This window comes from Neoarius graeffei, chromosome 17 (genome assembly GCF_027579695.1).
Source record: "Neoarius graeffei isolate fNeoGra1 chromosome 17, fNeoGra1.pri, whole genome shotgun sequence".
Taxonomy (NCBI): Eukaryota; Metazoa; Chordata; class Actinopteri; order Siluriformes; family Ariidae; genus Neoarius; species Neoarius graeffei.
This window is the reverse complement of record NC_083585.1, coordinates 8,831,552-8,856,035: the sequence shown is the minus strand read 5'-3', so window position 1 is coordinate 8,856,035 and position 24,484 is coordinate 8,831,552. Positions and strand designations below refer to the sequence as shown.

Here is a 24,484-nt window from a genome sequence, read left to right as displayed (position 1 = left end):
TAAAGCTAATGTTCTGGAATGGCCAAGTCAAACTCCTGACCTTAATCCAATCAAAATGTTGTGGAAGGACCTGAAGCAAGCGGTTCATGTGAGGAAACCCACCAACATCCCAGAGTTGAAGCTGTTCTGTACGGAGGAACGGGCTAAAATTCCTCCAAGCCGGTGTGCAGAACTGATCAACAGTTACCGGAAACATTTAGTTGCAGTTATTGCTGCACAAGGGGGTCACATCAGATACTGAAAGCAAAGCTTCATATACTTTTGCCACTCACAGATATGTAATATTGGATCATTTTCCTCAGTAAATAAATTACCAAGTATAATATTTTTGTCTCATTTGTTTAACTGGGTTTTATATACCTACTTTTAGGACTTGTGTGAAAATCTGATGATGTTTTAGGTCATATTTATGCAGAAATATAGAAAATTCTAAAGGGTTCACAAACTTTCAAGCACCACTGTATAATAAAATAAAAAGAATATGAAAATACTTTTCTTTCCTGCTTTTGCCATTCCCTCTCACTTTTCCCTACTGCTTTGTCTTTTTTCCTTGAGGGTCCAAGCTGTCAATCAACTGGTTTTGGGCAGGCCTTCCTGTCCAGGCTCAATAGTCAAATAGTCCTCCACACATGGAACCACACCTAATCATCCCAGGTCAGGTGCATCATGTAAGATTTCAGAAAAAGCTTTCTGATTAATGGGAAGGAAGATCACAGAGAAGGTACCAGTGACTCAAAAAGAGTTGCAGGAGGAACTGAAAGCAGCAGGAAGAGCAGCTACACAGAGAATAACAACGATGAAGTGCACTGCAGTGATCTCCATTTCCTCACCTCACACGAAACCACAAAACCCTGAGTCACAGAGATGCACGTCGAAAAGCTTTTACACAAAATGTAGTTTTGGAACAATATACTCTGGTCAGATGAAACGAAAACGCAACTCTTTGGTAATGTTTCAGCTCGTCATGCTTGGAGAAAGAAGGGTTGTGCTCATGACTCCCAAGAACATTGCACTGACAGTGAAGTCCATCATGTGGATCGATCTGAAGTGGAAGCAAATTAAAGGTTCTGACTGCAAAGTTGAATTCTGGGCAAAAATGTTCCATTTCTCTTGCTGTTGGAGTTTCAAGGTGTTTCGCGTTGATTTGAGTTGAAATCGACAAGTTGTGCTGCTGCACGCGCGCGCACACACACACCAGGTATCCTGTGTGTAAACATTTTGCCGAGATAAAAAGCGTCCTGCATTTTCTGATTCTGGAGATCACCGAAGCAAGTGAGCACCAATATCACGTGACCACCATGGGACGCGTTTGAGCTACTTTTAACCAAAACAAGTCAGTGTGAGCAAACATGGCAGACTCAGCTCTCCCTCCAGCTAAAAGCCAGCAGGAAAGAAAAGGAAAATATGAACATGAATCAGCTAGAAAGCGCACCAGAAAAGCGAAAACCAAAAGGTTGTCCGTATGAATTTTCGTGAAGGGACAGATTGACCGCTGGAATCGACTGAAGGATGGAGGATCCAAGTGTTGTCTTGGATTGGGGAGTCTGAGTAGAAGTTTTGAGAACTTTCGAAGATGGGTCTTGTGCCAGCTGCAAGGTGTTGGCATGATCGTGACGATCAATATCTGGAAAACTCTGTTAGCTTAGCCTTAGAAATGCATGGGCTCGACTCCATAGTCACGAGTATGGCTTGTCCACCGAATGCTTTGATCTTACAGAGTAAAACAAGAACACAATCAGTAACAGAGGAAAAAAAATATTTGTCTTTTATTTCACGGATCTATTCACAAATGTCAACCAGAAATTACATCCCTGTGACTCAAAACTCTCCGAGGTCGATGCAGAGTCACGATGTTTTCCGCGTGTCGCCATCTTGGTGTTATGCAGTTCCATAGTTATGCTAATTAGCTAAAGCTCCTTGCGTTCAGCAGTTTCCGTACGGCCGTACTGTTTACCTCAAGAGGGAGGAAAACAGTCCCAAAACGGAGGAAAACGACCCTCAGCACATCAAAATGATCACATCTCATCCACAAGATATTGTTCTTGGGAGACAGAGGAAAATGGCATGCATAATAAAATAAATAAATAAATTCAGATGACATTGCAGTCACTACCTTTAAATAGCAAAAACAAAATGTGCCTGAATACTTTTCCTTTCGTGTTACACTTGCACTTAGAATTAAGATAAAAAGTCTATCATTTGAGTTGTTTTTAAAAAAGAGACAGCAAATGGGAATCATGCAACATAGGACTGCAAAACTTGCAGTGCATTAACATGTCGAAATGATAGTAATAACGTTTCCAACTTGTAAAACTCTCTGAAAGGTCACACTGTAAACGCGTACGACCAAAATGATGGATGTGGCTTCAACAGTTAAAAGAATTTGGGAGTATAATACCAGGCTTTAATCTCGTAATGTACGTTTTAACTGCAATATGCATCTATCACACAAGGGGAAATGCTTTCCATATGTAATTAAATCTAGCTCTTGCATATTTAAATTTGCCGAGAAACTGATGAACGACAGGCTGAAGTGGAAGAAACTTGAGAGGGATGCAGTGGGGGATATCTGGGTCATTGGCGTCACACATCCTGCTGTGGCTACGACAGTAATTTTCAATAATCACCCAAAACTCCTACATGCCACAGGAGCTGCCGAGGTATTCGAAAGTAGCTGTATTTATGCTTCCATGGAGATTTTACCTCATATGATCTGAAGACAACCTTGACAGGATATGAGCAAGGAAGAACAATCTTTATTAAAAATAAAGAAAAAAAAAATCACTGATAAGTGATGGCAAGCTCTTGAAAGAACTAAAAATTCCTCATATAACTCTGTGAAACTCAGGATAAGCAGACAGACAGGTCACAATAGTGCTACGGCTTTAATAAGAAAGCATGCCTGCAGTACTGATGAGAGGAAATTAAATGACCTTTGCTGAGTTCTGGAGAAAATATGCAGACTAAAAAAAGGATGACTAATGAAGACGACAACCAGTGAGTAACTCCATGAGCGATTTCATACAGTAGGAGAGCTCAGACGAACTCTCTTTAGGTGGCTGCCTTGTTTCCTTCTTGGTAAAATGTGGATTTCTGACACTAAACCCACTTAATCTCATTTTACACAACCTTTCTAGCAGGAATCAAAACGTGAACTATAGATATATAGTTTTAAAGGGGACATGAAAATTTATGAAAAACTCTTTTTCAGTGCTTGCTCACATACATTTGGGAATCTGGAGCCTACCATCCCATAAACTCTGAAATAAGAGGCCCAGTCAGTTTCATTCGGGCTTCTATTTCAGAAAACACACGCTTCAGGAAGCCGTTCACATTCGGCTCCTTTTCCTAGGTCACAAGTGGATCTCATTAGAATAACCCCGCCCTCTCATCTGAGTATCTCCACTCGCTGCTTGAGGGAATGAATATTCATGAAGATAGCGCTACCTGAGTGGCTGGTGCGAGAGGGGGTGGGGCGAGCAGTGGCTCATTGTCATTTAAAGGAACAGACACACAAATCAACTGTTGTGAACGGAGCAAGAGTGAGAACGGAGCTTTATCTTTGTGGTATTTTGACCAAAGCAAGTCACAGATATTTCATTAAGACCTCAGGGAACTGTGTCAGCATGCAGAAAAGGGGTTGGCCACTTTTAATATTTATTTACGTAAATGAAAGATCTAATATTCATCTACTTGATGAGCTAATATTTTATTTACTATAAAAGATCTCATATAAGTAGATCTAATATTACATCTGTCATTTACAAGGCCTCATACTCGGTTAGTTCTGCTGACAACTAGCATTCAAAGCGGCAAGAAGATTCACACAGCGATATTATTTTATAGTATTTAGGTGCACTCATAAGCTGAGCTGTGGCAGCACTTCAGGGAAATAAAAGTTATTCACATCTACCTGCAGATAACTTTGGCGGTGCACACAGTCCTTACCTTCTCTCCGAGGGCTTTGAGACTGTCCAGGAAACGCTGCCAGAAGTCTTTGAAAAGAGGACGATCTATCCGCTTCAGACTGTCCTTGGTGCTGGCGTCTACACTCACGTACAACTGGGTGACTGGCACCAGGTTCCTTTAGGGAGATGAAAAAGAGAAAAATCTAAAGAAAGAAAAAAAAACTCGCACAAAGCCATGGCCCATCAGCTTTTCAAAAAAGTTGAGACAATTGCTGCTCAGTTTGCAAATCCATGGAGCTTTCAGAGACCTCTGAAAAATCATAAAGCCTCTAGCAAAATCAGTAAGCAACTCTCAAACCTATCCACTGAATTCCATTACGATGACTTGTGTGACATTCAGCAAAAAAACAGCCAGTGTAGCTGTACATGTGAGCGAAGCATTTCAGAAGCAAGAATCTACAGAACTACTCTGTCATTTTCTCATGAGGAGAGAGAAAACAAACAAACAAACAAACAAACAAACAAACAAACAAACAAACACATCCATGCCTCTGACATGAGGCAACAAAATCATAACCAGTACCAAGAGAGAGCATTATAGTTCTGCTTTAAAACTGTCCTGAGTATTAGCATTCTATTTGTAGTTGTATACAGACATTTTTAAGTAACAAATTAAAGTACATATCATGGGTAAATTCAGGAGCAAGATCAATGTAATCCTCCTATTTTATATTAAACTTTGGTCAAATATCTGTCACATTTTGCATTTTGTGCAATTTTTTTTTTACCTTGCGCAATACCTGAAAAATTCAGTTGAAATCAAGCCACTTGAGGCGAATTGGTCCGCCTCTAAAAAAAACTTGCCATTTGGATTTCCCGGCAAACATTGATTTTCGTGACATTGCGTGCGGGACGCCTCCCTCTGAATCCTACGTCAGCGCTGGTTTGTTTATGAGAAAACGACCTGGTGGTTTTCTGCAAATTTCTTCAACGTTATCACGTAATTATTAAAATGGTTAACTGATGTATCGTAGGAGGGTGTAGCAACACCAATCGTGATGGGATTAGTATTCATCGTTTTCCAAAAGACCGGACAATGAGAGAGAAATGGGAGCGCTTCGTCCGAGGCACCCTGAAGCCGAGGACCAAAGCAGAGCCGAGAAAAAGACCAAGAAAATCGGCGATTCACAAGTTGACTGTTGCCAGGGTAAGAAATAAGAGAGACTATACTCTAAATTAGGTGTTCCTGTGTTTGTGTGGTACACGGATAATGTTATTTATTGACACACAAAAGTAAACAACACGAACGCGCTGGGCGATAATACACTTACTTCACATGTATCAAGGGACATATACGGCGTGTCAGGGCTTGAGATCTTGGGACCGGTCAAACATATTAAATGTATATACAACCCTGCTTAGCCGATTCCATGCGTGTAGCTTATGAAATCTTTCTCCTACAGTAGCCAGTACTCTTCTAAATGAAGAAATATATAAATACATAATAGTGATTAGAAAAAATATGATTTATGTAACAATAGATAGATGAGCATTGATACATGAATCCATGGGTTTAGAAAGCTCAGGCGACAATTCCATATTTCAATGCAAAATCGCTAGCTGCTAAACTTGGTCTACACAGACTGTGCACTGAAATCATGCAAGCTCTCTCAGCCCGGTGGCGGATCCGCACGTGACGTCACGAATCTGGCTCCAGACTCTCTTGGGATTTTTCCAGACGCGTTTTGTTATTTTATTTTTTGCTGTAGACAGATGGCCTTGTGCAAAATTACCCTTCTGGATGAGTGTGTAAAGGGACATTCTTTCATATAAAAAAAACAAAACAAAAAAACGACATCGGTCGAGGATATGCACTTTAAACACCATTATTGCATACTGTTATCAGAAATATATGGGGGGGGGGGGGGGTCAGTGTTCTGCATAAACGTGCTAAATGAGTGCTGTTCCTTGGCTATGCTCATATTTTTGCGAACATATTTTTTGAGGTCATTATGGCCTAAAGGTTAGTACAGCAGCCTTGGGCCCAAGGGTCACCGGTTCAATTCCCGAAACCAGCAGGAAAAATGTGGGGGAGTGAATGAACACTTTTCCCTCCCCTCTGTATCATGGCTGAAGTGCCCTTGAGCAAGGCACCTAACCCCAGGTGCTGTTGAGTCACTGCCCACTGCTCTGGGTGTGTGTGCTCAAATTTAACATTAAAAAATTTAAATGTAACAAGAAGACATGGTCATCACTATCCCCCGCCACAAGCATTTTATGAAGACCTCTGAACACTTACAACCTTATCAGCCCATTGCTTTAATATTGACTTATGATGTCGTAAGTGCGATGCCACCTTCATAAAACGCCACCCAGCTTTTTTCAGAAGTATGAGCACGCAAAGTCTCATTGATGTAACTTATAAGATAGCCTTTATTGTCATTGCACAGTCACCCATACAACGAAATTGACGTGCCACAACTGAAGGTGTATTAAAAACACATAAGAACAAAAACATACATAAAAACGAGAACACAACACATAAAACCATAAAAACAAACAAAAAAAATTGGTCATGTCATAAAAATGGAACAAATAAATAAAATCGAGGTAGTTAAGTTATTGCACTTCATAAAAATAACATTTTAGCAGCCCATGTGTGTATTAAGTGTCCTGACAGCCCATAGAAAGAAGCTGTTTTTCAGTCTGTTTGTTCTGCTCTTTATGCTCCTGTACCTCTTTCCAGAGGGTAGCAGGCTGAGCAGGTGGTGTCCGGGATGGAGGTGGTCGTGAATGATCTTCCTAGTTCTGGAGAGGCACTGAGAGCTAGCGATGTCACCCAGGGAGGGCAGAGGATAGCCAATTGTCTTTTCAGCTGACCTCATCACCCTCTGCAGCTTTTTCTTGTCAGCTGCTGTGCAGCCAGCATACTACACTGTGATGGAGAAAGCCATCACACTCTTGATGGTGGAGCGGTAAGAGGTCACCAACAGCCTCTCCTCCAGTCTGTTCCTTCTGAGGACTCTCAGGAAGTAGATTTGCTGTTGGGCCTTCCTCACCATGGCTGTTGTGTTAGCTGACCAGGAGAGGTCCTCAGAGATATGAGTCCCCAGAAATTTAAAGGTGTGGACCCTCTCCATGCAGTCTCCGTTGATGCAGAAGGGAGCGGGGTCAGCTTTGTGCCTCCTGAAATCCATGACCTCCTCCTTTGTTTTCTTGGTGTTGAGAGCCACGTTGTTTTTGGCACACCACTCTGCCAGCTGCTTGCACCTCGTCCCTGTAGGCCGACTCATCCCCTCCAATTATGAGCCTCACCAAGGTGGTGTCATCCACAAATTTAATATTATTGTGTTGGTGGGGTGGGTGGGAGTACAGTCCTGGGTGGAGAGGGCTCAGCACACAGCCTTGTGGAGAGCCAGTGCTAAGTGTGAGGGTGGAGGAGCTGTGAGCGCCGATCTTGACAGTCTGTGGGCAATCCAGGCACAAGTGGCTGGGGGAAAGTCCAGGGCAGCCAGCTTGTCCACAAGGATGTCAGGGATGATGGTATTAAAAGCCGAGCTGTAATCGACGAAGAGCATCCTTACGGTGGTCCCTGGCTGTTCCAGGTGGCTCAGAGCAGTGTGGAGGGCTGTGGAGATGGCATCATGAGTAGATTGGTTTGCTCTGTATGCGAAATGATATGGATCAAAGGCAGGAGGGAGGCAGTCTTTAATGTGATGTGACAGTCTCTCAAAGCATTTAGGACTACTGGTGTCAAGGCAATGGGTCTATAGTCACTGAGATTGCTGGTGGTTGAGTTTTTGGGGATGGGGATTATAGTAGCCGACTTGAGAGAAGGTGGGACAGTGACGCGTGTCAGGGAGAGATTAAAGATCTTAGTGAAGACTGCTGAGAGCTGGTAAGCACAGGATTTGAGTACTTCACCAGGTACTCCATCTGGTCCAGCAGCTTTCGTTGTGTTCACAGATCTGAACACATGCCTCACTTGATGTTCCTGGAGAGGGTGTGTGTGTGAGCTTGCGGTCTGTGAGGGGCGTGTGACTGTGTGAGGCCTCGTTGCCTCAAAGTGGGCAAAGAAATGTTTTAATTCCTCTGCCAGTGAGGCACTGGCACTGATGGTCATAGAGGTCTTGTCTTTATAGTTTGTGAGGTGTTTTAGTCCCTGCCACACTTGACATGGGCTGTTCTTTGACAGATGGTCCTCCACCTTTCTCTTGTAGGCCTCCTTTGCACCTTTAATGTCCCTCCTTAAGTCTGCTCTCGCTGTGCTGTACAGGGCCTTGTCACCTGTCCTGAAGGCGGAGTTACAGGCCCTCAGAAGTGACTAAACTTTGCTTGTCATCCAGGGCTTTCTGTTTGGATAAACACGAATGTCAGACAGAACCAGATGTGGGAGGGGGACTGCTCTGTAAGCATGCTTCAGATTAGAATAGACACGGTCCAGTGTATTAATCCCTCTGGTTGAGCATTGTACAAATTTGGGAAGGACAGTCTTTAAGCATGTTTAATTAAAATCCCCAGCAATGATTTGCACTCCCTCAGGATGAGCTTGCTGCTGTCTATTAACAAAATGTCATGTAGGTGGGCGAGAGCTATGCTAACGTTAGCATTTGGTGGAATATAAGCAGCAGTAATGAGCACCACCGTCAGCTCTCTGGGCAGATAAAAGGGTCTGCAAACGACTGTCATTGCTTCTATGTCAGGAGAGCAGTGGGTGTGTGTGATCTTACTGTTTGTACACCAGTCACTGTGAACATATACACACAGTCCCCCTCCTCTGCTCTTACCGGAGTCTCCGTTTCTGTCGTAACAATGAGCGGTGCGGCCCGCTAGCTGTACTGTAGCATCCAAGATCAGTTGATGTAGCCAGGTCTCCATGATGATCAGCACACAGCAATCGCGAACGGGGGTGGGGGGGGTTTACAGCAAGATGTAATTCCAGCTCGTCAATCTTGTGAACGATGGATCTTGCGTTGGTCAAGAAGATGCTGGGTAATGGGGGTTTGAATGGCTGCTTCCTTAGCCTGGCTAGCAGGCCTGCTCGGCAACCCCGCTTCTGCTTGCGCTCCCTCTGCCGTCTGCGCTGCTTGTTGGGGCTGACAACAATCCATGGAGATGCGGGAGCTCTCACTATGTCCAGCGGAATATTGTGGGTCCGCTGGAAGTCACTCGTGACTGCAATCTGGCATCGTAGTCCAATGTTCAGGAGTTCTGTGTGACTGTAGACGTGTGGGGCATGACACCATGTTCTAAAGCAGACTACACATACAAACAATAGTAGTGGAATGCACCTTGACAGAAAGCCACAGCGTCTGTGCACGCCGCCATCTTGGAAGTGGAACAAGCACTTCTTCCAAAAGCTTCTTCCAAAGAGTCCGTAGCCACAGAAAAGCTACGGACTTCTATAGTCCACCTGTACAAAGTCCAATAACAAAAATCAAGGGCCATAACTCTGAAAATAATAATTTCTCATAGATGATTTTCAAACTCAACCTAAAATCATGACCAGTAGTATGAGCACGCAAAGTTTCATTGATGTAGCTTATGTAGTTTCTGAGAAAACGTGTCAAGATTGAAACGGACGAACTCCATTCCTATATCCCCCTGTGCACTTCGTGGTGGGGGATAAAAATACTGTGATCTGAATCAATGTGTTATGATGTCTTGTGACAGTGCATTCCTTATCTTGACCAGTGTTGTCTTCAGGCCATGCGAGCTGAAGTGGTGATTGGGACACTACTTATCTAGCCTCAACGCCAGGCATTGCCCAAATGCCCGATTTGCCCGATCAAGACGTTCGAGCAGAAATATTTTAGTGACTTAGGCCCGTTTGGGCACACCTACAGTCAGCTTCTTTAAGCACAAAAAATGATTTTCAAGTGAGTACATTACAAAAAACAAGACGTATTAACCGGCATCATCGCCTCCCCTGTGATCATTTTGTTTTTTATTTCCTGATTTGTAACAGCAACTCTGATCAGCTCGCTTCAGGTGCACGTGCACATTTGTGTGTTCTTAAAGTGGCGCGTATAGTGTTTACCATTCCCCTATCAAGTAGCATCTGTGACCGGGGATTCTCAGCAGTCTAAAGAATCAGAAGTGACTGGAGATTGCGCACGCACGTGTTTGTGGGTAAATTATATGGATCTGTGATTCGTGCTGGAAAAGAAGAGCAGGGAGGATTAGGAATCGAGTGGCAGTCGTTTGTTTACACCCGATAAAGCTTGTAGCGTCCTAGCAACCATCAGAAAGATGCAGACAAAAAGCCCAGAAACTCCTATTTACTCTGGCAAAAATGATACAGGACTTATCTTGTAGTGTCCTGATCCCCAGATCTTTAACACAGCCACATATAAAAAGTTGTACTCTTCCATGCTCTTCCAGGTTTCCATCTGTGTGTCCGTGTAGAACGATGTCTGCAGCACCAAATAGTCTGAGATGTTGGGGAACTCAACAGATGGATAATTTTCCAACTCATAATGAATGAATGAATGAATGAATTAATAACTTTATTTAAACATAAGTTGATCAGAGCTGGTGGGGTTGTGTACAGATACAAATAATTACAAATATCTCATCTCATCTCATTATCTGTAGCCGCTTTATCCTGTTCTACAGGGTCGCAGGCAAGCTGGAGCCTATCCCAGCTGACTACGGGCGAAAGGCGGGGTACACCCTGGACAAGTCGCCAGGTCATCACAGGGCTGACACATACAGTAGACACAGACAACCATTCACACTCACATTCACACCTACGGTCAATTTAGAGTCACCAGTTAACCTAACCTGCATGTCTTTGGACTGTGGGGAAAACCGGAGCAACCGGAGGAAACCCACGCGGACACGGGGAGAACATGCAAACTCCGCACAGAAAGGCCCTCGCCAGCCACGGGGCTCGAACCCGGACCTTCTTGCTGTGAGGCGACAGCGCTAACCACTACACCACCGTGCCGCCCTAATTACAAATATAAAGGACTAAAAATATACACAATCTTTTGAAAAAACAAAAACAAAAAAAACCTTTTAATCTGTTGATTATCTCTTAATTATCTTCACATTAAGTTAATTAATAGTCTGCATAACTATTGTCTTTGTATTTAGTTCCGGCTACAACATGATCAAATTTTATTCTATTAAATGTCAAATTTAGGTGGTAAATTTTTCTTTCAAAGGAAAAATCCTTCTTTGTTAGCGTGTAAAGATCTAATCCCATTGAGTGGGTTCTATATCCACTTCTTGGTTTTAATAACTTGGTTGTTTGCTGAACACAAACATGGCAGTAAGTTCTTGTGTTAATGGACCAGACTCCACTTTTGGATCATTAATCCCTTTTGACTGAGAATGTCCTGCATGCATGGTTTGGCTTCTGGTACATCCATACAGTTTTAAATACAATACCTACAATCTAAAAATTTGTTTTTATTGCATTTATTTAAATGCCCGTCTGTAACAGGGAGTGATGTTGCATCCCATTAATACACTTTACAATAGATTATTAGATTCTAATAGAACAGATGAGCCAAAATAACGGGATCTTTTTTAATGGGCCCAGACTCGGTACAAGTATGAACAGGTGGGCCTTAAAGCAGAAAAGGTTGAGAACCCCTGGGCTACAGGGCCTGGATCTTGATGCATATAATGGTGAGAGGGCAGTCCACCTATGGTGGACAGACAGACGGTGTGAACGGCACCCATAATTTGCAGAGGCTGCACAGGAAGCTGATGTAGATGAGGACGACGGGTTGTTTAATTTCCTCCTAAATGCAATAGCAAACTGAATAAGACAGTACTGCAGTATATATTTTTTAAAAACATGTACTTTTGTCTAAATAAATCAATTATACCACTAGAAAACATTGCCTTGAACCATGTACTTGAAAATTTGCTGAAATGCCACAAAATTTTAGGGCAAAAAGAAATTTGGGGGTTGAGGCCAAAAGGTGTCAAATGTTAACGTTGAGGCCTACTTATGTGCTTATATCAACAAAGTAGACTCCAAGAGCTTTCTCATGGGAGGTGAAATTTGATATTTTAACTGCTGATCAAAATGTTCACTTTGGATTCAGAGCAGCTCATTAAAAAAATTAATAAAAGAAGGAATGAATGTGAACTTGAACTAGTTAACTTCTGGGACTGCGGACTATGAACAAGGAGGGAGGAGCACAGTGTGGTTTTGCCAACGTTTACTTTTTTTTTTATTAGTTACGGAACAGTGCATCATATTTTTAACCCATTTATAAATACATGAAGTGTAGTGGAACATCCAATAAACAAGTCAGTTCCTTCTATTACTTACATTATAGCAGCTATAAATAGTCATTCCCTAACCAGCCTCTTTTTTACTTCTCTCTTAAAGGTAACGACAAAAAAAAAATGCAGTCCTGAACACTTTCCTTTCAGGTACAGCTTTACCTCTGACTGTTACACAGCACTGACCCTGGAGACTCCTTCCAAAAATGCTAAATTAACGCCTCTTCACGGGAAACATCACCATATCAATAATCTTATTGGTTTATAAGCAGTGTCAGCCATACGAGCTCCTCTGGAATCTGTTCCTACAGAAACGATGCTATTACAGTGTTGCTTGAAAGTTTGTGAACCCTTTAGAGTTTTCTATATTTCTGCATAAATATGGCCTAAAACATCATTAGATTTTCACACAAGTCCTAAAAGTAGATAAAGAGAACCTAGTCAAACAAATGAGACAAAAATATTATACTTGGTCATTTATTTATTGAGGAAAATGATCCAATATTACATATCTGTGAGCGGCAAAAGTATATGAGCCTTTGCTTTCAGTATCTGGTGTGACCCCCTTGTGCAGCAATAACTGCAACTAAATGTTTGCGGTAACTGTTGATCAGTCCTGCACACTGGCTTGGAGGAATTTTAGCCCGTTCCTCCGTAAAGAACAGCTTCAACTCTGGGATGTTGGTGGGTTTCCTCACATGAACTGCTCGCTTCAGGTCCTTCCACAACATTTCCATTGGATTAACATCAGGACTTTGACTTGGCCATTCCAAAACATTAACTTTTATTCTTCTTTAACCATTCTTTGGTAGAACGACTTGTGTGATTAGGGTCGTCGTCTTGCTGCATGACCCACCTTCTCTTGAGATTCAGTTCATGGACAGATGTCCTGACATTTTACATTAGAATTCGCTGGTATAATTCAGAATTCATTGTTCCATCAATGATGGCAAGCCGTCCTGGCCCAGATGCAGCAAAACAGGCCCAAACCATGATACTACCACCACCATGTTTCACAGATGGGATAAGGTTCTTATGCTGGAATGCAGTGTTTTCCTTTCTCCAAACATAATGCTTCTTATTTAAACAAAAGAAGTTCTAATATGGACTCATCTGTCCAAAAAACAGTTTTCCAATAGCCTTCTGGCTTGTCCACATGATCTTTAGCAAACTGCAGATGAGCAGCAATGTTCTTTTTGGAGAGCAGTGGCTTTCTCCTTGCAACCCTGCCATGCACACCATTGTTGTTCAGTGTTCTCCTGATGATGGACTCATGAACATTAACATCAGCCAATGTGAGAGAGGCCTTCAGTTGCTTAGAAGTTATCCTGGGTCTTTTGTGACCTTGCCGACTATTACACACCTTGCTCTTGGAGTGATCTTTGTTGGTAGACCACTCCTGGGGAGGGTAATAATGGTCTTGAATTTCCTCCATTTGTACACAATCTGTCTGACTGTGGATTGGTGGAGTCCAAACTCTTTAGAGATGGTTTTGTAACCTTTTCCAGCCTGATGAGCATCAACAACGCTTTTTCTGAGGTCCTCAGAAATCTCCTTTGTTCGTGCCATGATACACTTCCACAAACATGAACTTTGATAGATCCCTGTTCTTTAAATAAAACAGGGTGCCCACTCACACCTGATGGTCATCCCACTGATTGAAAACACCAGACTTTAATTTCACCTTCAAATTAGCTGCTAGTCCTAGAGGTTCACATACTTTTCCCACTCACAGATATGTAATATTGGATCATTTTCCTCAATAAATAAATGACCAAGTATAATATTTTCGTTTCATTTGTTTAACTGGGTTCTCTTTATCTACTTTTAGGACTTGTGTGAAAATCTGATGATGTTTTAGTTCATATTTATGCAGAAATATAGAAAATTCTAAAGGGTTCACAAACTTTCAAGCACCACTGTATGTATGAAAGCGAGTGCATTAACCCATACCTAAGATTAATACACACAGTACCTGAGCTGAAAGATACCTAACGACCAGCACTACTGCTATTATAGAAAGATTACTCAACACCTTCTGACCAGATCTGAGAATACAACAGCACTGTGGCTGGTATAAGATGTAGATAATAAGCACTTGAATCAGTCCAGATAAAGCACATGACAACTTGCATCACATCACAGCACAACACAGAGCCGTGCAATCTGGGCTGAGCATGTATTTTTGATGAAGCTGTGGGAGAAGAGGCCATGCAGCAAATATGGAGAAGGAGAGTTACGAAATACACACAGAAAGAGAAGCTGACTGGAGGGAGGGCTGTGATTTGCAATTCCATGGCTGAATGCTACTTATCAGTGCTGCCCCAGGCTGAGTAAAGCTTCAAAAGAGCACACACTTAAAGCTGGAAGACATGACTCAGCTCCAACACAAGCCAATATGCAGAGTAGAAACAGAACTGCAGACTAGGTGCAGGTACAAAATACTACACTGTGTTCTATAAGCATTTTACACCACAGCACTGTTGAACTCTTGATGCCGATTGGTCAGAAGGTGTTGGTTAATTGCCTAACAGCAGCTCTGACAACTCCAGCTGCAAGATAAATTGCACTGCCGCATCACTTCCTAGAACAGCATGCCTGGTTTTGCTTCACTTTTTAGACAGGTAGTACAGACACAGACATGTGGTGACGCAGCAGTCCATCACTCATACACTTCAGTTCTTATTGAGCAAGTTTCAACAATCATTATCAATAAAAACACAAACAGTGATGGCAAGTAATTATTCAGACACTTCTGTTTATATATATATATATATATATATATATATATATATATATATATATGAAATGTGAACACACTCCACGCTCCGGAGCGTGAGATCGACAGGCGGATCGGTGCAGCCTCCGCAGTGATGCGGTCGCTTTACCGGTCCGTCGTGGTGAAGAAGGAGCTGAGCCAAAAGGCGAAGCTCTCAATTTACCGGTCGATCTACGTTCCGACTCTCACCTATGGTCATGAGCTTTGGGTAATGACAGAAAGAACAAGATCGCGGATACAAGCGGCTGAAATGAGTTTCCTTCGCAGGGTGGCTGGGCGCTCCCTTAGAGATAGGGTGAGAAGCACAGTCACTCGGGAGGAGCTCGGAGTACAGCCGCTGCTCCTCCACATCGAGAGGAACCAGCTGAGGTGGCTCGGGCATCTTTTTCGGATGCCTCCTGGACGCCTCCCTGGGGAGGTGTTCCAGGCATGTCCCCCCGGGAGGAGGCCCCGGGGAAGACCCAGGACACGCTGGAGGGACTATGTCTCTTGGCTGGCCTGGGAACGCCTCGGTGTTCTTCCCGAGGAACTGGCCAAGGTGTCTGGGGAAAGGGAAGTTTGGGCTTCCATGCTTAGACTGCTGCCTCCGCGACCCGGTCCTGGATAAGCGGAAGAAGACGAGACGAGACGAAATGTGAACATGGATATATACTTTTTTTTTTCGCGCACTCTGATTGGCTACTCTCCTACTAGGATATCAGCTCATATATCAGCTCGTGAGTAGAGAAAAACAAAATGGCGGAGCGTGTTGCTGAAGCAACAGAGAACGAAATAAAAACTCTACTCGAAAACAAAACTCCAAAAATGGTCATCAAGTGTTTAAAAGAAACATAAATAGCTAAAAAGAATATACAGTAGTTCCCTCCGCCCAATATCTCCTGTTCCACACTCCGGCCCAGTCGGTGGCAGTAATGTACCTTTAAGTTGGTTTGCCAACTGCCAAAAAACCCGAAAGAAGAAAACCCCAAAAAATACAAAAAAAAAAAAAAACGCAACAAAATATGTAATAAAAGTATTTGATGGTAAGAACGTATCTCTTTTTATTTTACAAGAATTATCGTATTTTTCACAAATTGCTCCCGTCATTTCGCCAGTTTGTTTACATTCGAAGTGGAAATTATTTTGTTGGACGTTTTGTATAAAGAATAAAGAACAAAAATTAAAAATGCTCTGTTGATCAAAATCCAGTGAATGTGGATCGAATAAAAGTTATTCCACTCAATCTCGTTGTACATGGTGCTACATGCCTCGTCGGCTATCAGCTCATGTACGACTCTATTTCGTGGCATAACATATCTCACACAGCCTAAAAGCGGAGGTCCCGATGAGTGTAAAATGTGTTTGTAAGTGGCGGCCAAACCTGTCACTCATTATCGATGTTGTGGGCAGGGCTGTCAGCCCAGGAAGCTGCATCCGTTATACTACAGACACTCACTGTTGTGTTTATATTCACCGTGTGCCTCAGAGGTTTAGTGCGGTTTAGTGCAGTATGTTATAAAGCTTTGCTGTCTGTCATCCTGATATGTCATTCATGCACAGTGTAAAGTTTGTGTGTGCCGTTTATGGAGTGCGTTTGCATTCGGTGTGTTGGTTGAACTGTGGTTTAGCACGACAGTTTGTGCACAGGGGCAGCACGGTGGTGTAGTGGTTAGCGCTTTCGCCTCACAGCAAGGTCCTGGGTTCGAGCCCCGGGGCTGGCGAGGGCCTTTCTGTGTGGAGTTTGCATGTTCTCCCCGTGTCCGCGTGGGTTTCCTCCGGGTGCTCCGGTTTCCCCCACAGTCCAAAGACATGCAGGTTAGGTTAACCGGTGACTCTAAATTGACCGTAGGTGTGAATGTGAGTGTGAATGGTTGTCTGTGTCTACTGTATGTGTCAGCCCTGTGATGACCTGGCGACTTGTCCAGGGTGTACCCCGCCTTTCGCCCGTAGTCAGCTGGGATAGGCTCCAGCTTGCCTGCGACCCTGTAGAAGGATAAAGCGGCTAAAGATAATGAGATGAGATGAGTTTGTGCACAGAGGTTAATGGTGAACATTTGGCTAACTTGTAGCAATTTGCACCCTTAATTGAGCGTCATGAAATGTATAACGTTCAGAGCATAGTCTGTAAACATTACTCTGCAAAACTGTGTATTTGTCGAAAGAAACCATGTTGCATTAATTGCTTTTGTTCTGTTTTCTTTAGTGCTCAGTGTATTGTGTAGGATGTTTGATGTCTGGTGTTTAATGCTCTACTCATGTTCAAGAGGAATAAAGCTCGTCTGCATCCGTCAGAGGCTCTCTGCTTTTGTTCGTAATGCCAAGGGCTGCTACACTCAGTACGTTTACATGCACATCCAAACCGAGCTGCTGTCGGTAATCGAGCTAAGGGTCCCAGCAGGGGTGCCAGAGAAATCCAATCCTACATGCACACAAGGAAATCGAGCTATTGTGTGAGGTACATTGTGCACCCGAGCCACAGGTGGCGCTACACGCCCCATCGTGTTGGTACACTTCCGGTTGTCGTCATGAAGAAGAGCTATTCAAGAGTGTAAACAAAGTTATCAGTTCCGTGTTCTCCATTGCGCGTTTTTCTCCCGTCCATGAATTTTAATATATTCAACTCCTTAAGCTGAATGAGCATGAACTCTGTCTCCTCATTGCTCCAGAAGTGCACGTTTCTGCTCGCCATTTTCTTTTCTTCGTTTGTTCCTCCTGACCTCTTCTGCTGCTCGCTACTACTGTTGTCATGCCGACCGAGGCTGTCGTGTTTCCTGCTTGTGGTCTCGTCACTCGTCACTTCCGGAAGGGGCAGTGCTGAAGTAAGTAGCTCGACTACGTAGCTCGATAGGGTTTACATGCACTAAGTAGCTCGGCAAAAATCGCATAATCTAGGTCGTGTAGCTCGATTACGAGAAATCAAGTTTGGTTCAATTTCAGCCTAGCTAAGGTGTATCCATGGCATTTAGAACTTCGATTTCAGTCGAGCAACGGCAGAAATTCGATTTTCTCTATGTGCATGTAAACGCACTCACTGTTAGCAAATAATCACGTTACTTTTTTACAAAGCAAATTAAAAATAAGCACTGGATAAAAACCCATCTATCTTATGTAAATAAAGATACAAATTTTGTTGTCCGGTGGTTGTGTTTAGGAGATACGCTGCCTTGCATTTACAGTTGGGTTCCCGGTGATGGTACACATTTGTCATTCGTATGTACGGATGTCATACGGTTGCAAAAGCCATCAAAAGTCAGGTCGATGCTTTACCATATTCTCTTCTGTATGGGGCTCTGTGAGGTTTGCTATAATATACTTCCAGTGCAGAAATCAAATTCAAATTAACACACAATGTCTCTGACTTTGTACTTAGAAATAGGAACAAAAAAGTATGTATTCATACAAATAATGTTTAAAAAACAAAACTGGTAGGTTTAAAAAAAAAAAAAAAGGTATTCCGATACCACAAATTAACAACACTGTTGCAAAGCCATTGTTGGCAATTACAGCTCTGAGACATCTACAGGAGGAAGTACTTCGCTCTTGGCACCATTGCAGCTTAAATGTTTCCCCCATTCCTCTTGCCAAATCTTCAATTCCCCAAGGTTAAGGGAGTCCCACTGATGGCCCCACAATGTTAAAACACTCCATAAATAAAGTCAGGAGATTAGCAAGGCTAGGCAAGCAGTTTCACTTTTTTTTTTTAAGAAACAGACTTCAGTTATTTTGGCTGTATTTGGGGTCACTGTCTTGCTGAAACATCTGTCTTCTTCCCAGATTTGGTTTCTTTACTTTTCATCTCAAATGTCCCAGTACACTGTTCCACTCATGTTTCCTTCAATGCCATGTAATGCCCCAGTAACATCCGCAGAGAAGCTGTTCCATATCATGATGCTCCCACCACCATGCTTCATTGTGAGGATCGTGATTTTGAGATTATACATGTAAGCCTTCTTTCTTCAAACATACTGGCAATAATTCAGCTCAGCAAGTTCTATTTCTGTTTCATCTTGTTCCAGAAGAGTTCGGATTTGTCTAAAGGATTGTGCACAAATTTTAGATGCACTCTAAAAATTCTGCCTTGGCTTCTTTTTGTAAGAGAGGAGTTTTGTGTGTGGTGTAGGAACAGAGATGATTGCAGTGCAGTTCATTTCTCGTTATTCTCCATGTAACTGTTGTTCCTGCTGCTTTCAGGTTGTCCTGCAACTCCATTCAAGTTACTGTTAGCTTCTCTCTTACCTTCCTTATCTTTTTGATTCCTGTGTCTGAATATTTTTTGTCCATATCAATACTGTTTGTTACACATATCTTTTTTAATGCTTATGAATATATAATTTTATGTTCAAATTTATAAGTACAAAGTTGTGTGTAAATCTGAAGTACATTTGAATTGGAAATATATTAACCCTTTCACCACTGCAAACTGCTATATGGGTCCAGAAAATATGGAATGTTTCAACATGACAGACTGCGAAAGCAGTCTCGTGTATTGTTCACCATTATCACGGCAGACCGCTGTTCCAGTCTCACTGTAGCAGGGAAACCCTTGTGTGTTGTATATGCTGATTGGTTGAGAGATCGGATTCCCTGGGATTTCCGAAGATGTAATTTAGATAAAGCACAAATTTTATTTTATGTTAATTAGGGTGACGCATCTTTCTTTCGGTAAATATTATTGGAAAAACATGGATTTCTTTATGCATATTAATCACGGTTATGTATTATATTTTAGAACAGAAATTGCTAAAATTTCAAACTAGAATAAAATGTTTTATTTACATAATATCATTTGACTTAATACACACCTGTGTAAAAGCTCATTAGTGCATACACCTGTATGTAGTAAGTGAAAAGAAATGGATGAAATGATGTCTACTGTACACAAATTGTTATGGTTGTTTTTTTAGCAATGTTTAGCCCAGATTATCTCATTTCATTATCTGTAGCTGCTTTATCCTGTTCTACAGGGTCGCAGGCAAGCTGGAGCCTATCCCAGCTGACTACGGGCGAAAGGCAGGGTACACCCTGGACAAGTCGCCAGGTCATCACAGGGCTAGCCCAGATTATATTATTTTAAAAATAAATCAATAAGAAATGTACTTGTAATTTACTTTTGCACACCTGTGGATTTACCTGTGTTCAGTTTATTGTCATAAGTGTTGCATATTCTCGAAGAAGAATTCCTCTAGTTTCCAACGGTACCAAATGTCACTACGGTACACACTCTAGTCCACTATATTACACTATACGTACACTGCAACCCTGCTATAACAAACTCTCTTACTACAAACTTTTGCATGTAATGAACTAAGTTCGTGTCCCCCTCCTTTAATGACAATGAGTCAGAGTCTTCCAAAAAAAAAAAAAAAAAACACACACCAAAAACCAGACCATCACTGATCCATGCGCTCCTCTTCCCACCAGAGAAGAACAATAAGTAATCGAGTCCGCAGTCAAGTGAACAATATGTGTTAACACCATAAAACAAAGGCTGAACGAGCTTCGCTTAGGTGTCGGTCACCAGTGATCGATGATTTAAAAAAAAAAATCCTTTTCATATTATATGAAAAATATACTGTTATACCTAAAAACTTTTCATGATACAGATTTTTTTTCTTTTTTCTGGTGTGACAGCAATACGCTTCTGTACATTGTAGCATAGACAAAATATTTACTATAACTTTAAAGCTGTACTGCCTTTAAGATTTTTCAAGTGTCGGTCACAAAAAGAATTTTCCCTGACACCCAATTATTTTGGTTTAGTGATCAAAAGCTACCGAATTCGAATCACAGACTTCCAATTTTATTAGTTTAAAAAGAAAAAAAATTAATGAATTTCAGGCCACGTAGCCCTAAATTCTCCACTATTTTTTCCTGCTTCACCATGACCCAATTCAAGATACTATGTCATGCATCACGTGGTGGGTTTTCCCCGTTCGCGCAAGGCATTGTGGGATACAAATTTGAAACAGGAGAGAAAAATAGAGAACGTGAGTGTGCGAATGAAACGTGAAAGAGCGACTACAGTAACGGAAAGCGAGAAGACGTTATGTTATATACGAAGGAAAAGAAATGCAGGACCAAACTAATAAATATCGGCGCTCAGCGAGCACCTCGGTGTGATCAGCTGTTCGTTTAGCGACAGAATGATGGAACTGTCAGTGCACGCTCAAAGGGAAACCTGTAGATGGCAGTAATGCAATACTGTGGATGCCAGCTGTTGTAAAACCCAAAAGAAGTGTAATGGTGTTACCCAAGGTTCAAGTATAAATTTTAGTTCGGGTGCCAGGCAGGCCCAAAATCCTGCCACTTAAAAGTAACCACCGCCAGCAATAATAAACAATAACAAAAGTAGATTTTAAATGTGCATACTCTTTACTTATTCACACACACACAAAAATAATGGCATCACTGATTCACAAAAAAAAATAATGGCATCAATACAACCCCATAACAACCTTATGCTCCCAATACAGCGAAATGGGCACGAAAAAAAAAATGTCCTGTAAACCCAGTGCTCGTGTGTGTGTGTGTGTGTGTGTGTGTGTGTGTGTGTGTGTGTGGGCTTGTATGTTAGCGTGTATGGAGGGAGAGTGTGTTTGTAGTTCCAGTAGCGCTTGGTAAACGAGCAGCAAGGGGCGTGTGGATAAACGCTTTAACTCGCAGTTCTGGAGCTGGCTGTGTAAACTGGACCGTCCTGGATCCGAAGTTTCAACAGTCCTTAGCCATCCGCTTCCCGCATTGGGCTTGAAGTAGCTATTTGCTCCTCTCACCTGTGGCTTGCGATGTACCTCCGTCACGGAAATCTTGCTTGGGTCGGCTTGCAATTTCCGCTGCAAATTCCGTCATTGCCAACAATGTACAAGTCTTCCACTTGGTTTAGCTTCTATTCCAGAATCGCACCTTCACGCTTGCTCGCACAGGAACCAAATGGAGCTCTGCTGCGCTACACTTCCTCTCCAGCTATGGATGCAGCATAGTGACATTTAAAACAAGCGCTTCGTTAATCACGCGTGACCACTCCCCCAATCAGCATTCACAGGTGTTGCGTGTTATGTTAATGAGGTGAGTGCTGTGTCGTTTTAATGTGCTTTTGAAGTGACAGTCACAGGGGAAAACATTATGTCTTAGGGGCAGAATGTATTTCGCCACATTCCCCCCCTCCATGGGAAGACAACCCATGGTTGGCAAGAGACATGAGACTAAGTGAAGCCGAGAAAGTCTTCATCATCGGAGTCGTCCTCAAAGACTTTAGACAGTGCCTCCATTTCCTGTCTCTTAATCTCAGCTGCTGTGGGAAAGCAGGGTTTGAGGCTGTTGACGTGGACATTGCTCAGGTCTTCCCCAGAGTTTTCCCGTACCACCTCAAAGTTCACAGGGCCCAACTGCCGCAAGACTCTGTAGGGTCCCTGCCACTTTGGTGCCAGCTTTGCAGAAAAGTGTTTGGCCTTAGATGACTGAGCATGGTTGCGCACCCACACTCTGTCCTTAGGTACGTACTGAACTTCTTTTCTGTTCTTGTTGTAGTTCCCAAGTTGTCTTGCCTTTGCTTTCTTACTGCTAATGTGTGCTTTCTTTTGCAGGTCTTTTAGGTGTTGCAACAACATCGTATCCGGCGTTGTCAGGGGTAAGGTTTAATCCTCTGAGGAGTTTGTCCATGGGACTACGCAGCTTTCTCCCAAGGTGCAGCTCGGCAGGAGTAGTCCCAGTCGTCTCATGAACAGCGGAGTTGAGGGCAAATCGGAATTCAGGTAAGTATTGGTCCCATTTTTGATGGTTATCTGAGACATAGGATGCAATAATGGATTTCAGATTCCTGTTAACCCTTTCAGTCAGGTTGGTTTGTGGATGGTATGTTGTGGTAAGTTTGGGGGTGACTGACCAGGTGTGACAGAGTTCCTTGAACAAGCTGGACACAAACTGAGGCCCTCTATCAGACAGGATATAATCGGGTACGCCCCAGCGGGTAAGTATTTCATCACGGATGATGCGGGCTACCACGGCAGAGGATGCTGTACAGAGGGGAAATAACTCTACCCAGCGGGTGTAATGATCGACGAGGACAAGTAGATATTCATGTCTGTCCGGACTGCGGGGTAGAGGTCCCATGAGGTCAACTCCAAGCATCTCATTGGGATAGCTCACAGTGATTTGTTGGAGTTTCCCACATGGCTTCTGGTTGTCTCCTTTGCATGTCTGGCAAACTGTACAGGCACAAACATAGCTCCGCACTTCATCCCACATCTTAGGCCAGAAAGCCACGTTGTGAATACGTTTGTAGGTCTTGAACATACCTTGGTGTCCACACCAGGGGGAGTCATGGTATGCTGCCAGGAGTGGAGGTATTAGTGTCTTTGGTATCCACACACGAAAGTGATGCTTCTTGTCATCGTCATCCAGCTTGATCATTCTGTAAAGCAGGTCATCAACCACAGAGTAGTTCTCTCTGACGTCTTCACAGCCTTCAGCCAGATCTTTCATGACTTTCTCTATCTGGGGGTCTTTGTGCTGTTCCTCCCACAAGGTCATGGTGGAGAAGGGAAAATCTTGTGGTTACTTTTGGCTCACAGCCAACATGCACGAAGGCTCCACAGGACATCGAGAAAGGGCGTCCGGTGCTACATTGAGTTTCCCTTTGTGGTATTCAATGATAAAGTTGAATTTCTGGAGGCGAAGGGCCCAATGGAGGAGACGACTGGAGGTCTTGGTGCTGCTGAATACCCACTGCAAGGAGGCATGGTCAGTCACTACTGTGAACAGTTTGGGTTCCAGGTAGTGCTGCCATTTTTCCAGCGCCCAGACGACCGCGAGACATTCCTTCTCCGTCGCAGAGTAGTTCCTTTCAGCCTTGTTTAAACTTCTGCTTGCGAAAGCAATGACCTCTTCATGGCTGATCCCCTTCTTTTGTGCCAAGATGGCACCAAGCCCCAAGTCACTGGCGTCTGTGTAGACGAAGAAAGGAAGTTCTAGGTCAGGATTACCAAGGACAGGAGGAGACGTAAGGTGGTCTTTTAGGGTTTGAAAAGCTTTCTCACACTTCTCATCCCACTGGAAGACACATCCTTTCTTCTTGAGAGCGTTGAGTGGTTATGCGATTTGAGAGAATCCAGGTACAAACCGGTGGTACCATCCTGCAAGGCCAAGGAATCTCTGCACCTCCTTGATTGTTGTTGGAGCCGGGTAAGCCTTGATGGCCTCCACCTTCATGGGGTCTGCAGTGGTTCCTTGGGCGGAGACGACATGGCCCAGGTACTTTATCTCCTTCATGCAGAACTTGGACTTTTTCAGGTTCAAGGTGAGTCCTGCTGCTTGAAGCTTTTCCAGAACGGCATGAAGGTCTTGGAAATGACGTTGGATGGACGGTGAGTAGATCACAATATCATCTAGGTACACTAGACACGCTTTTCCTTTCAGTTCAGCCAACACCAGATCCATTAAGCGTTGGAAACTGGCTGGGGCGTTTTTGAGTCCAAAAGGCATGACTCTGAACTGGAAAGTGCCCATGTGGGTCACAAAATCTGTCTTGGCCACACTTGCAGTGTCCATGGCGACATGCCAATAGCCACTGTTT

At 43.0% G+C, this 24,484-nt stretch overlaps 1 protein-coding gene across 1 annotated transcript in view; it reads right to left on the bottom strand.

Annotated features, from left to right (window-relative positions):
- The window catches only part of tyw1 (tRNA-yW synthesizing protein 1 homolog (S. cerevisiae)), a 244,943-nt gene that overhangs the window by 53,719 nt on the left and 166,740 nt on the right, over nucleotides 1-24,484 (bottom strand). The window contains exon 13 of the mRNA XM_060943676.1: nucleotides 3,949-4,084. Within this exon, the coding sequence (XP_060799659.1) occupies nucleotides 3,949-4,084 (136 nt within the window). The remainder of the gene's footprint in view (nucleotides 1-3,948; nucleotides 4,085-24,484) is intronic.